The sequence below is a fragment of the Rosa rugosa genome, chromosome 2 (assembly GCF_958449725.1).
Source record: "Rosa rugosa chromosome 2, drRosRugo1.1, whole genome shotgun sequence".
NCBI lineage: Eukaryota > Viridiplantae > Streptophyta > Magnoliopsida > Rosales > Rosaceae > Rosa > Rosa rugosa.
In genome coordinates, this window is record NC_084821.1 from 8,446,485 (window position 1) to 8,459,243 (window position 12,759).

Sequence of the window (12,759 nt, forward strand, 5' to 3'; positions counted from 1 at the left end):
CATAGGTCAACATCATGCCTTCAACCAAACACTTCAACATCCAAAAGGACCTCGCTTCCATAAAACAAATCTCACCGACTCATCAGAGTTAAATCTAGAGGTCTCTATTCCTCGAAGATTACAACCTGCGGAAACTAAACTTATTCTAATACGAACTTAGAAGACAACTCTACCGTCCTACAGACATACACGCCGTCTAGACCCCATACTAAGACATACCCAATGATTATACCAGTACCGAAGAGTATATGATGGGGATCCGCTGCAGACGGGCCATCACTCGGAGAGTACTGATTATCACCAAATATGTACCTTACGCTCTGATACCAAACTGTCACGCCCCGAATTTTGAATAACCAATTCAAATCCGAAACATGAATAAACAATTAATACAAATAACGTTCTGAATTTTTTTCTCACAAACAAACACACCACTCGCCACTCAACACAAAAACTCGAAAACCTAGAGTTAATTATTACAATTCACTCTTACAAAGTAAAATCGTAAAGCTCTAAATGAGCATAACAAACCTCACAATATAATGCTGTAATTCACATAACACTACTCTAAGCAGCCCGATCACCGTCCTGGTTCTCCTGACCTGTAGGATTTCCCGCTACACAATTTGAATAGTGTACCGGGAGTTGCAACAACACAAAACCCGGTAAGCTTTTTACAGCCAGTATGAGTAAACAAGAAAGAACTGTTGATTTTAAATTACAATTCTTATAACTCAACAACACAACCAACAATCTCAACATCTACGACGCAAACGTCAACCAATTCAATATCACCACTTTGGTCCTATCACACAACACTATCACCACTTTGGTCCCATCCCATAACACGTTAGAGCTCTAACTGCCTCGTTACCTCTGACACCTTGGCCTAGGGTCAAGCAACGGCAAAATACTTCGGTTAACACTATAACCGTCGCGCTTTGGACATCCCCGTCCTCAGCACCATATACTTCGGTTAATAATAAACCGTCGCACTTTGGACATCCCCGTCCTCGGTACACAACTTCGGTTAATAATAAACCGTCGCACTTTGGACATCCCCGTCCTCAGTACACAACTTCGGTTAATAATAAACCGTCGCACTTTGGACATCCCCGTCCTCAGTACACAAACACTCCGGTTATCCATAACCGTCAAACTTCGGACACCTCGTCCTCAGAATCCTACATTCTCCAACTCTATACATACTCCAATGTAAATCATGAATATTAACAAGAACTCATCAATCATGATCATCACATATAAATATGATAAGTCAAATTTCAATTCATAGTATTTTAATCATCCCAAATTCCACACTCTTCAATGTCACACCATTCCACATATAATCACGTAAATATATATATACGTAATCACCCACTCAGGAATGACCACTAATACCAACTATAGTTCACACAAGAAAATCGTGAAATTCATTTTGTATAATAAAAATCATTTTACTTACCCATGGACCGTAATTGATCAAGTCCATATGATTTTAAAACAAATATTTATTTCTTAAATATTTTCACGCAATTACGACAAAATAAGGTAATTAAATTTATTCGGTTCGTAATATGAACCACGTGAGGTTTACTCACCTCTAAATTCCCGCTGCGTCTTCTTAACAGCTCAAAATACAATTTCACGAATCGTCCGCCAAATCAAACCGTCGATCACCTAATCAAACATGACCTTAACTTAGCCAATAACTCAAAAACATAATCAAACGACAATCCAACGGTCGGATTGAAATTAAATGATGATCCAACGGTCGGATCCTCACGGATCGCCTTCCTAATCACTGTTTTGCATTTATACGAAGATCCAACGGTCGGATCTTCGCCCATGACCGCACAAAGCCTCTGGGGCAGTCATACGATCATCATATCAAAATTATAGGTTCATCTGACGGTCCTAATTCCACAGATCATAAATCTAACGATCGAAATCGATCGAAATCTCAAAATTCATAACTAATTCATACGATAACCGAAAAATGCGTATAATACGCCGAAATGATCGTATCGAAACATAGAATCATAAAATTGACAGAAACTAAATTTTTGACCTCCGGAGGTGGCCGGAAAGGGCCGCCGGAGTTAGGGACAGAGCCACCGCCGACCACCACAATTGGTATCGGGGCTGTGCTTGTCCCCTTCGTTTTCTCATTCTGGACACTTTTCATAACTAGCACAAGACCAAAAAATGACAGGAAGGGATCGAAATGTACCAAAAATCAGTCGGTGGCCGGAATTTTTCCAGAAACCGGCGAGCTCCAAAATCGACGTGAAAACGTCAATTTAAGGCTTCGATTCCTTCTTAAGAGTTGTTAAGAAACTCAAGAAGAACTCACTGGTTCAAGAATCACAGAAAAATATGGTCTGTAGCTCGAGATATACCGATCGAAAGCTTCGGTGGTCGGAAAAATTCCAGAATCCGGCGAGCTTGAGTTTCGACGTAAAAACTTCAACGAAACGCTTCGATTCCTTCTGGAGAGTTTTTCAGAACTTCAAGGTGAGCTCACTGGTTCAAGAATCACTCAAAAATACGTCCTGTAGCTCGAGATATTTGGATCGATAGCTCCGGTTTCGTTCTTGGCGGGGTTGACTTGTAGTTGCTGCTACGGGATGCGCCGCCGTGTGAGGCTGCTTCTGGGAGCTTCAGGAAGTTGAGGCGAGCTTGTGGATGGATTTTGGTGAGGATTGGTGACCGGTAGCTTGAGATATCAAGCGTGGTTCCAAAACGAGCTCAAACCGGGCGGAGCTTCCCGCCGCCGCTGGTGGCCGTGTCACGGTGCAAGGCTGCCTCTGGCAGCTGCGCAAGGCTGAGACGAAGCAAAAGGAAGTGGTTCGACGCCGTTTGGTGGCCGGTGGAGGTAGAGAGAGACCGAAGAGCCTTTGCTCTGTTTTCGGTTGGATTTCGGACGAGAAAGAGAGTGAGAGTTTGAGTGAGAGAGAGAGAGGGTGTGAGTGAGGGAGAGTGTCGGCCAATGAAGATCAACTCAATCAGTTAACCCAAGCATAATCATTAAAGTTAAAGCAGCGAAATCATGAAAGTAAGCAATACTGCTTTGCTTTGATTAAAAGAAATCGACCGGGTATTACATGACATCACCGGTTCGAACATACCCTGTGCCCTTACCCTTATCGACAGACAGATTTGGTCCATCATTTTCTATGCCACTAGGTTGGGGAACATCATTCTGATGACTGATCTGGTTTCCATGATTATCATTATTAGATTGATCAGGCTCAGAATTCTTTTCAACAGATGGAATTGCTGCACCTCCATTTTCTCCACTTACATGATCCACAGGTCTCATTCCCAACTCAGATCTTACAATTTCCGATACATGCAAAGCATAGGGAAGTGGGTCTGTCACTACAGCTTGTAGAGCAAGAACACTGGACTTAAGTTCTTCTTGCACTTTTCTAACTTCAGCACTAGACACAGAATTATATATGCCAGCTGATGATTCCGTACCTACATCTTCAGCATCTCTAATCTTAACCGGTCCATGCCTGTGTCTAAGTGCCCTGCTCCTTGGAGTTTCTACAAGAATTAAACAGGATGACTAAAGATACTGTGACTATAACATTTGTGCAATGATGAAGCATTATTAAGCGTGATGATTATGGCACTCCACTTTGCCATATATATTACCACTTTCACTCCGCTTTTAACTACATAAAAGTGCAGTGAAAGTGGTAAAGTGGAGTGCCAAAGTCATCACCTATTATTAAACAGAGGTATATTTAAAACTTCAGCTATATGGCATTGGCATAAACAAGAAAAAGCTGTATAATTGTTATCAGTGTATCACCAAACAACTCAGAACATAAGAATATCAGGTAGTCACAACTCACAGGTTGGGGAAAGCTTGGCAAAATTCAAGTTGATCAAAAAGCATAAAGAGAAGGCTAAAACATATAGAGCACACTCTCAACATCAATGCTGTAACTGAAATATCTCTCTCTGCTACTAAACAACAGCATACCTTTTTCTTTAGTTGCAGGTTCTAAGCTGAGGCACCACGATGTCCATTACGTTGTGATCTCCCCGCCCCTACAACCTGCAATTGAACACCATTCATGGTATGGTGAGTTGGTGACCCATTTCAGACCTAAAATTTAAATAAGCTACAGTCACAATTTGCGATTCAGACTCATCACCCACATTAGTATCATGCGCCTCCTGTTCAGAGGCATCACTAACATTAGCCCCATTCGCCCTTTGTGCCTCCTGTTCAGACCTATCACTAACATCATTTGCCCCATTCACCCTTTGTGCCTCCAATTCAGACCCAGAATTGACATTAGCCTCATTAGCCCTTTGTGCCTTTTGTTCAGACCCAGAATTAACAGTAACCTCATTCACCCTTTGCGCCTCCTGTTCAGACCCAGAATTGACATTTGCCCCTCTCTGCGCTTCCAATTCAGACCCATCACGCACATTAGCCCCACTCACCTCCAATTTGGAGCCATCACCCAACTCAACCCCATTCGCCCTTCGCACCTCCAAATCAGCCCCATTTGCCGTTTGCACCTCCAATTCAGCCCCATTCGCCATTCGAACCTGCCCATCACCCACATTACCATCCTTCTCCACCGCAACCTCATCACCTTCGAACCCTAAACTTCCCTTTTGCATATTAAACCTAACAGACCAAGCAATAAACGGAGGACCCAGCATCGCCAATGCTTCCTTCACATACGCCGCAACCAATCTCAACGCATCATTTCTACTATTCATGCTCGCCAGCTTCTTCGAAACCTTCACATCCCAAATCCCAGCCTCCACCTCATCTCTTCTCTCCCTCAAATCCGATCAACCGCCTCCATGTACTTCCCGCTCTACATAATTGGTCATAATTATGTAGTGTGTATGACCAATTAATCGGTTAAAATACCTGTTGCTCTCTGTTTATGTTTATGTCAATTAGGAATGAGGGACTTGAGTAGCAAGCATTCATTATTTTGACTACAAATGTAAGAATACGTCAGATCCTATTCGCACTTGGTTTAGGAATGTCCTACTAAATGTAGGAGTAAAGAGTGACACGTTTTAATTCAAGGACAATATGGGGTGTGGAATTCTACTAGGTTTGGGAATCTTATTCCTTTGTGGAATAGGGTTAACAAGTTCCGTATATATATATATATCCTCGTTTCCTGTTTATGGCCACAACCTAGGTATTTTTTTCTTCCCAGGACTGAAGATGGCATCGTCGTCGTCTCCTGTGCAAGTGCTCTATGAGTCCGGCAAATCAGATTCCGATAAGAAACGGTGCAGGAGTCGAGAAAATTCGGATGATGAGATTATTGTTTCACCAGAGCAAGAGGAAAATCAAGAGAGACCGGTGAAAAGACGAAGTGATTCCCCACTTGAGCTGTCGGTAGAAGAAAGCTTGCTCGGTCCAACAGAGAGGGAGGCGGAGCCGAATAGTATCAAGGAGAAGCTCCAACAGGAGAGAAAAACATTACGAATCTACGGGTATCGTGATGTATTGCTGGAAGCTGTGGAAAGCAGGCAGGTTGTCATTGTCGTTGGCGATACTGGTTGTGGAAAAACCACACAGATACCCCAATATCTTTACGAGGCTGGATATGGTAAAAAAGGAAGGATTGGGTGCACACAACCACATGGATTTACTGCCAGGAGTGCTGCTGCTAGAGTTTCTCAAGAAATGGGTGTCAAGCTAGGGCATGATGTGGTGGGTTATTCCATACCTTTTGAAGATTGCACATCTGAAAAGACTGTTTTGAGATACATGACTGATGGAACGTTGTTGCATCAACTCTATGGAGAACCAGAGTTGATAAGCTATAGTGTGTTGATGGTGGACGAGGCCCATGAGAGAACTCTCTCAACTGATATACTAGTTGGATTATTGAAGGATATTTTGCCATCTAGAACCAACCTTAAACTGCTCATCTCAACAGCAACTCTTGATTGTGCTGAAAAGTTTTCTGAACTTTTTGATTCAGCTCTAGTTCTCGACATTCGAATTCTGAGCCATTATCCTCCTCATCACCAGGACGACCACGTGCTCTACTTGGAAGCAACAGAAGCTAATAATTACTTGGAAGCTAATTACTTGGATATAGCTATTCGTACAGCACTTGAAATTCATGAGAATGAACCAAGTGGAGATATATTGGTGTTTCTCACTGATCGAGAAGAGATAGAAGTAGCAGCACAACAATTGCATCAGCCTCATCAGCTCTCTATTTGCCCCTTCTATGAAAACATGCCTGCCGAGCTTGAAGCACAATTTTTTGAGACCACACCTAAAGGGGTCAGGAAGGTTGTCCTTGCCACAAGCATAGCTGAAACGTTTTGGCCGACTAAAGTTGGGGTCAATTATGTGGTTGACTCGGGGTTTTGCAAGAATAAGTCTTATGATTCAAGCAGTGAGATGGAGTCATTAAAGTTAACTCGCATTTCAGAAGCATCAGCCATGCTAAGGGGAAGTCAAGCACTCTTGGGCAAGTGCTTCCGATTATATAAACACAATGATCACGGAAATCCAAAACCAGAAGTACAACGTAGCAACCTCGCTAATGTTGTTCTTACTCTTCGGCATCTAGGGGTTAATGACTCGACACGTTTTCATTTCTTGGATCCTCCACCTACTGAAGCGCTAAGAAAAGCCTCACAATTATTATTTGTACTTGGTGCATTAAATAATGTAGGTGAGCTAACTGAGGTTGGTGAACGGATGGCGGAGTTCCCTGTGGATGCAATGCTGTCTAAGGCGATAGTTGCTTCAGATCAGTACAAGTGCTCAAATGAGGTAATTTGTATTGTTGCCATGCTTTCCGCCGGTGATCATGATTCAGTCTTTCATCGTCCGGAGGACGAACAAGCCGATGCTGACAATGCTCGAATGCATTTTCACTCTGGGAATGTGGGAGATCACATTGCATTACTCAAGGTTTATAATGAATGGAAAGACGCAAATTACTCAGCCCAGTGGTGCCATGAAAACTACATACAAGTTAGGACCATGAAAAGAGCAAGAGATATACGGGACCAACTTGAGCGGCTCTTGGAGAAGGTCGGGATTGAGCTCTCCTCAAATCCCTTTGATATAGAGCCTATAAAGAAAGCAATTACATCTGGTTTCTTCGCTCATTCTGCAAAGCTGCAGCAGAATTCGTATATACCAGTCAAACTGCCGCCAAAGAATAATCTCCATATACACTACAGATCAGGGCTGGCACAAATGCTTCCGCGGCCGGGATGCGTTTTATACCATGAGCTGGACCTCGAAACCAATCAATACATGAGACAGGTAACGGAGATAAATTCAGAGTGGTTGCAGGAAGTAGCTCCACACTATTAATTACGAGCTATAGGATATCTCAGATTCAATTGAAAGAAGGATGGATTGCATCTTACCTCACTCATAGGATTATTGCAGGTGTTGCTGTATTCCATATAGGTTAATGTACTTCCTCAATTGACTTGAATATTTATTGAACATCAAATGACAAAAACTGAAACAAAGCATTTGTGTAACAGAAGAAGCTTCAAAGTGAATTTGCTTGCACGCATTGACATATGTTGAAGATTGAAAAGGCAGGGTTTAGGGTTTAGACAAAAAAATAGAAGTAAAACTTTCATTTCCGAAGTAAAATAAAAGGTAGATCAAGAGGAAGCTTGAAGTGAATTTGCTTGCACACATTGACAAACTAGTAAAATTAGTAATCCAACACTATATATGCATGTTGTTCATTTCCTAAGAAACTGTTCAAAAGGAGTGTTATGGATGCTATGGTCATACATATATAATAGAGCGCAGCTTTAGGCAGTAGAGGATGATAGCAGTCGATCGTTAGTTGTTACTATAACTTTCACTTCTGCATGTCTGCATGGAGGCTGTAACAACCAAAGCATAAGAATATTGCAAGTTATATATTTAAAAAAAGCAATGCTTTTCTCGAATCGAAGCACTAAATTAATGGCAAAGAACAATATATATTGGAATTATGAAAGGTTAGTCAGATATCAAAACTGTCATCAAAGATTACAAGAATAGTATGGAAACAGCAAAATAGATAAACATGAAGAGAACTAGCTAGGAGACTAAAATTCTGAACTACTGAAAAATACAAATCTTACTATATATGACAGGACATCACATACCTAACCCCTATTGCCTCTGGACTGTTATGATAGTCATGAACAAGCAATTCATGAAATATATGAAATACTAATGAGTTTTGGGTTTTTAGTTTTGCAATGAACACTTTTCACAGCAACCTCTGTGAAAGCTATCGATGTGTGCTAGATGTATTCACAATGTCAGTACTCCACATCCTGATAATGTCAATTTACTAAATGAAGTGCAACAATGACAATCTACATTAATGCTCCTTAAAGGAATAACCTCTTTGAAAAGCTACTTTAAAGAAGTAATTAACTAGGATATACTTTGATACTTTGATTAGATAATTAACTGATTGGTGTAAACAGTGGCACCAACTGCTAGGGAATATCAACAACTAGCATCCAATCCCTTTCTCTTAATTGTGCACAAATGGAGTGCCCCCAATTCAACGACACCATCAAGAACGTATCAGAACATTGAAACATCGCACGCAAATTGATTAGCTGAACTATGTAGTACTAACTGAGGTTTTTGGTGGCACTGGTTTCTTTGAATTCCAAAGACATATCTATAGGATCAAATTAATGTTGGAAGTTTGGATTTATCCTAACCTATTATTTCGTACGCTACTCAGATTCAAAATCCTGGATCCCTAATGTCCTAAGACAACAAACAACTCCCAACTCTTTTCATTCCTTTCCAGTTCCGATATTCAAATTAAACTAATTTTTTTTGAACGCGTGGGGTGTCAGTCCATTATAGTAAAGTAGGGAACATTACAAATATGACTCACCCGGACTCCGGGCAACGACAGAATAGAGTCATGAATGAATGATCTAAAGCAAGCCCTAGACTACTCAAACATAATGTAACCATAGGATTAAGCTCCAATGCTTCAAGTAACCTTGACACTACTAGGGAAGACTCCGAACGCAGCCAATACCCCTCCCTAATTTTATTCATGTTCCCAAAGAATAACCCTACGCAGAGGGGGCTTCTCCGGGCTCAATGAACAGGGAAAAAATGAAAATAAAAGCTCGAGGCCCAAAAGAGCAATATTGAACCAATGTCTGAGCCCAAGCACCAACAAGCCCATGATCCAGAACCAACCCTTGATCCACTTCAAACCTATTGCCATCAGTGGCCGTACCTCCCGACGTCGCCGGAACCCTAGAGACGCTCACAAGGCCTTGCATCCCGTCGTCGCCTCCGTCATGCCTACCACCGCCGAGGTCACCACCCAGAAAAAAACCGCCGCCGCTGGGAGCAAACATGCCGCTTCCAGTGACCTTGACCCTAATCGCACCTGAGCCATCATGCGTGCAGCCGCATATCTGCAACCCTCCATGAGAGGAATATGCATCAGAACCGACGGCCCCCCCCCCCCGCCGATAATGTCCCCATCATCACCTGGCCGCCGCACGCGCCATCGCCACAAATCAAATAAAGCTCCAGATCTAACGGCGGCGGACACAGGAGGGAAGCAAGTCGATTCCCCCACAGCCCAACCACCAGAGCGCTCCAGAAACCATGCTAGATCTCAACCCACAGCACTCCAAGCCGGAGGAAGGACACCATAACCCTTCGCCGGAGACTCAGAGGAGCACCGAGCGCTAGAAACCAGAAGAAGGAAGCCGAGACCTCCCAATGCCAAGAGGATCCAACGCACAACAGCATTGAGACCACCTTCATCAGAGACCAGAGAGGGAGGGTAGCCACCCGTTCGAGTCAAAAGAATCAAATTGTTGCCGCCACCAAGAAACCCTAGGAGAGAGCTTCTAGAGAGAGAGCATTTTTCTAAAACTTCAATTCAAATTAAACTAATTAATGTGCTAACAATTTATTGTTGAGGTAAATATCTTTGCAAAACTTCTTTTCTTAAGCACTGCTCCTTTACTTCTTTGACATGCATGATTCCAATACCAAAAATTAATACCATGCCAGAAATGGTAAAGAGATAGACAGATTGGCAAGAATTATGGCAGTTGAAAGAACAACGGTGAGTTAAAAGAGAAATTACCCATCATAACGCAGCTGAACATTTTTTTTTCAAAGCCAACAATAGTTACACATAGCTGCAATAGGTTGGAGATCATATCAACTCTCCTTGGGTGTGGTGAACCATTCATCTGACCTTCACATTAAGACACCCTGCTCGCTCCAATCTGGCTTTCTACATCATCATCCTTTCTTAGAGGAATTGAAGCTACTGAATTCTTCTGTGGCCATCCAAAAATCTGTGCCCTGTCACATACATGAAGAGAAATTGCCATTTACTATCGTAATATTCTTGGAGGGTATAAAAATGCCATTACATCTGGTATCTTCCCTCATTCTGAAAAGCCGCATCACAGGTTATATAGAATAGTCAAACAGCCGAAGCCAAAGACTTTATATGTACCCCACAGGTTAGCACTGGCACAAGAGCCTCTGATTGAGATGGGTTTTGTAGCATGAGTTGGACCTCATAACCAATTGATACATGATACATGCAATGGAGATAAATAATCAGGAGTATCCACATTATATTACCAGCTAGATCATATAGCAGATTCAATTCAAAAGAAGAATGATGAATCAAATCTTACACCACTCATAGGATTATTGCAACTACTGTACTGTATTTGTATTCGACAAATGTGTTCTTCAAACATTAGTTTTTTTTTTTTTTATATAGAAAATACAACCTGAAAAATAATCCAATGCTTTTTGTTGTTTCCATTAACAGAAGAAATTTGAAGTCAATGTGGCTGCATCTGCACACTTTGACATGGGTAGAATATCAAAAAGGGGCAGATGACGGCACTATTTAGTATTTACTAATATATACTTCTGCATGGCCCTTGCGGGTGTGTACCTACATGTACATTTGCAAAGCATAATTAGCTATAATAAGCCACGCTCATTGAACCGCCAGAGGTACCAACTACCGTCAAAGGAGTGACCCACGGATAGGCAGCCAGGCGGGCTACGGCCTGAGCACAAGATTACCCCGGGATCACCACTGACGCGCCGCCACGCGCTGTGCCAAGACGGCATCAGAAGCTACTGAAACTGGGAACTGAAGCACTTCAGTCCCACATCGAAAACGAGGAGAAGATCGGACCTCTCCTCACCTATAAAATGTCCTCTTCTCTCTTCATTAAATTACGCATTAACTACTCATTTATTATTGTGCTGCCTATATGTATCAACTGACTTAGGCATCGGAGAAGTGAAGACCGCCCAACGCGGTCTCCCTCTGACGCCCTGTCTTTCATTTGGTAGCCAGCGAAGATCATCAAGTATACAGAGTAGCGGTCCGCCCACCGGACCTGCGTTAAACGGAGGTTTGGCTACCGCCAGACTTTGAGCATTAACATTGGCGCCGTCTGTGGGAACCCTTGAACAAAAGGTCATCCCATCACAACTACCATGACTAGCGGTAGCGGGGGAAATGCTGAGGAGCAGGCCGACCAATCCGCCATCCCCCAACCCTCCAATCCAGCGGTAGGTGTTAACCGCGCACTATTCACCACCCCGGCCAACCCCGGCGGTGAGGCAAATCCAAGCAGCAGCCGCCCACCAGGCCAGGACCTCGCCGCCATGTACGAGCTGGCACTGGCAGACCTTCACAAGGCAAACAGAGAGCGTGAAGAGGAGCGCAGAGAGAAGACTGAGGCCCAAAAACAGGTGGCTACGCTGATGTCACGTTGTGATGACCAGAAAAGGACGTTGGAAAGAACCGCCAATCCAGCGCAAAGCGAGCATTCACACAGCACCATGCGTAGTCAGCCCAACACTGGCACATTGGCACCAGGACCAGTCATACAGATGCAGGTTCCGCTGGACCCACCTGAACTATTGGGGATGGGACCACCGCCCATCCCCCAGCTCATGTTGGAGCAGGAGGCAGAGTCGGTACCGCGCACCAACCGCTCGGAAGCTAGGGCAAGAACTGAGGGCAATCCGCCTGCGCCAAGGCGTAGGCAGGCCCAGCGGAGTACATATGCCGGATCCGCCGGCGACGCAACAGCCCAAATTCTGGAGAGGATGCAACAGTTGAAACAGAGGTTGGTACGGGCGGAGTCGGGCGCCCCGGCGCCAACTCAAAGCCCACTTTTCACGTCCAGACCAGGGCCCTTCACCGCTGCAATTCTGCAAGCTATCAGACCTGCGTACGCAAAAACTCCAAAGATGTCACATTACAGCGGTACGTCCGACCCCTTCGTCCACATGGACACCTTCAAGAAGGTCACCAACAACAAGGGATTTGACGACCCCACCCTGTGCCACTTGTTCAGCGAAACACTGGACGGAGAGGCAATGAATTGGTTCTTCGAATGTCCGCCAGGATCCATTGACTCATTCCACGCACTATCACATACCTTCCTCTCCCGGTTCATCTTATTGTCCGCCGGGCATCATAACACAAGTCAGCTGTTCAGCGTCAAGCAGGGAGAAAACGAATCACTAAAGGCATTCGTCACAAGGTGGCGAGCGGCAGCATCTCAGTGTCGCGATCTAGACAAATCGATGGCATCGGCGGCCTTCAAGCAAGGACTCCTCAAGGGGCCGTTCCTCTATCACCTCAACTACAACCATCCAAACGCGGCATATGACCATATCATGAGTGAGGCGGTCATTCACGCCCAGGCGGA

At 43.8% G+C, this 12,759-nt stretch overlaps 2 protein-coding genes across 2 annotated transcripts; one reads left to right on the plus strand and one right to left on the minus strand.

Annotated features, from left to right (window-relative positions):
- Positions 1–3,208: 3,208 nt before the first annotated feature.
- On the minus strand, positions 3,209–4,822 carry LOC133734682 (uncharacterized). Its single transcript, XM_062162298.1, has 3 exons — positions 4,180–4,822; positions 4,001–4,075; positions 3,209–3,555 (listed from the first exon to the last, which is right to left on the minus strand). Exons 1-2 carry the CDS (start codon positions 4,753–4,755, stop codon positions 4,022–4,024), a joined length of 630 nt encoding a protein of 209 aa, XP_062018282.1. The 5' UTR covers positions 4,756–4,822; the 3' UTR covers positions 3,209–3,555; positions 4,001–4,021.
- Positions 4,823–5,221: 399 nt separating this feature from the next.
- LOC133730279 (pre-mRNA-splicing factor ATP-dependent RNA helicase DEAH1-like) lies at positions 5,222–7,368 on the plus strand. Its single transcript, XM_062157905.1, has one exon. The coding sequence runs from the start codon at positions 5,222–5,224 to the stop codon at positions 7,349–7,351; it is 2,130 nt and encodes a 709-aa protein (XP_062013889.1). The 3' UTR covers positions 7,352–7,368.
- The last annotated feature ends 5,391 nt before the right edge of the window (positions 7,369–12,759 follow it).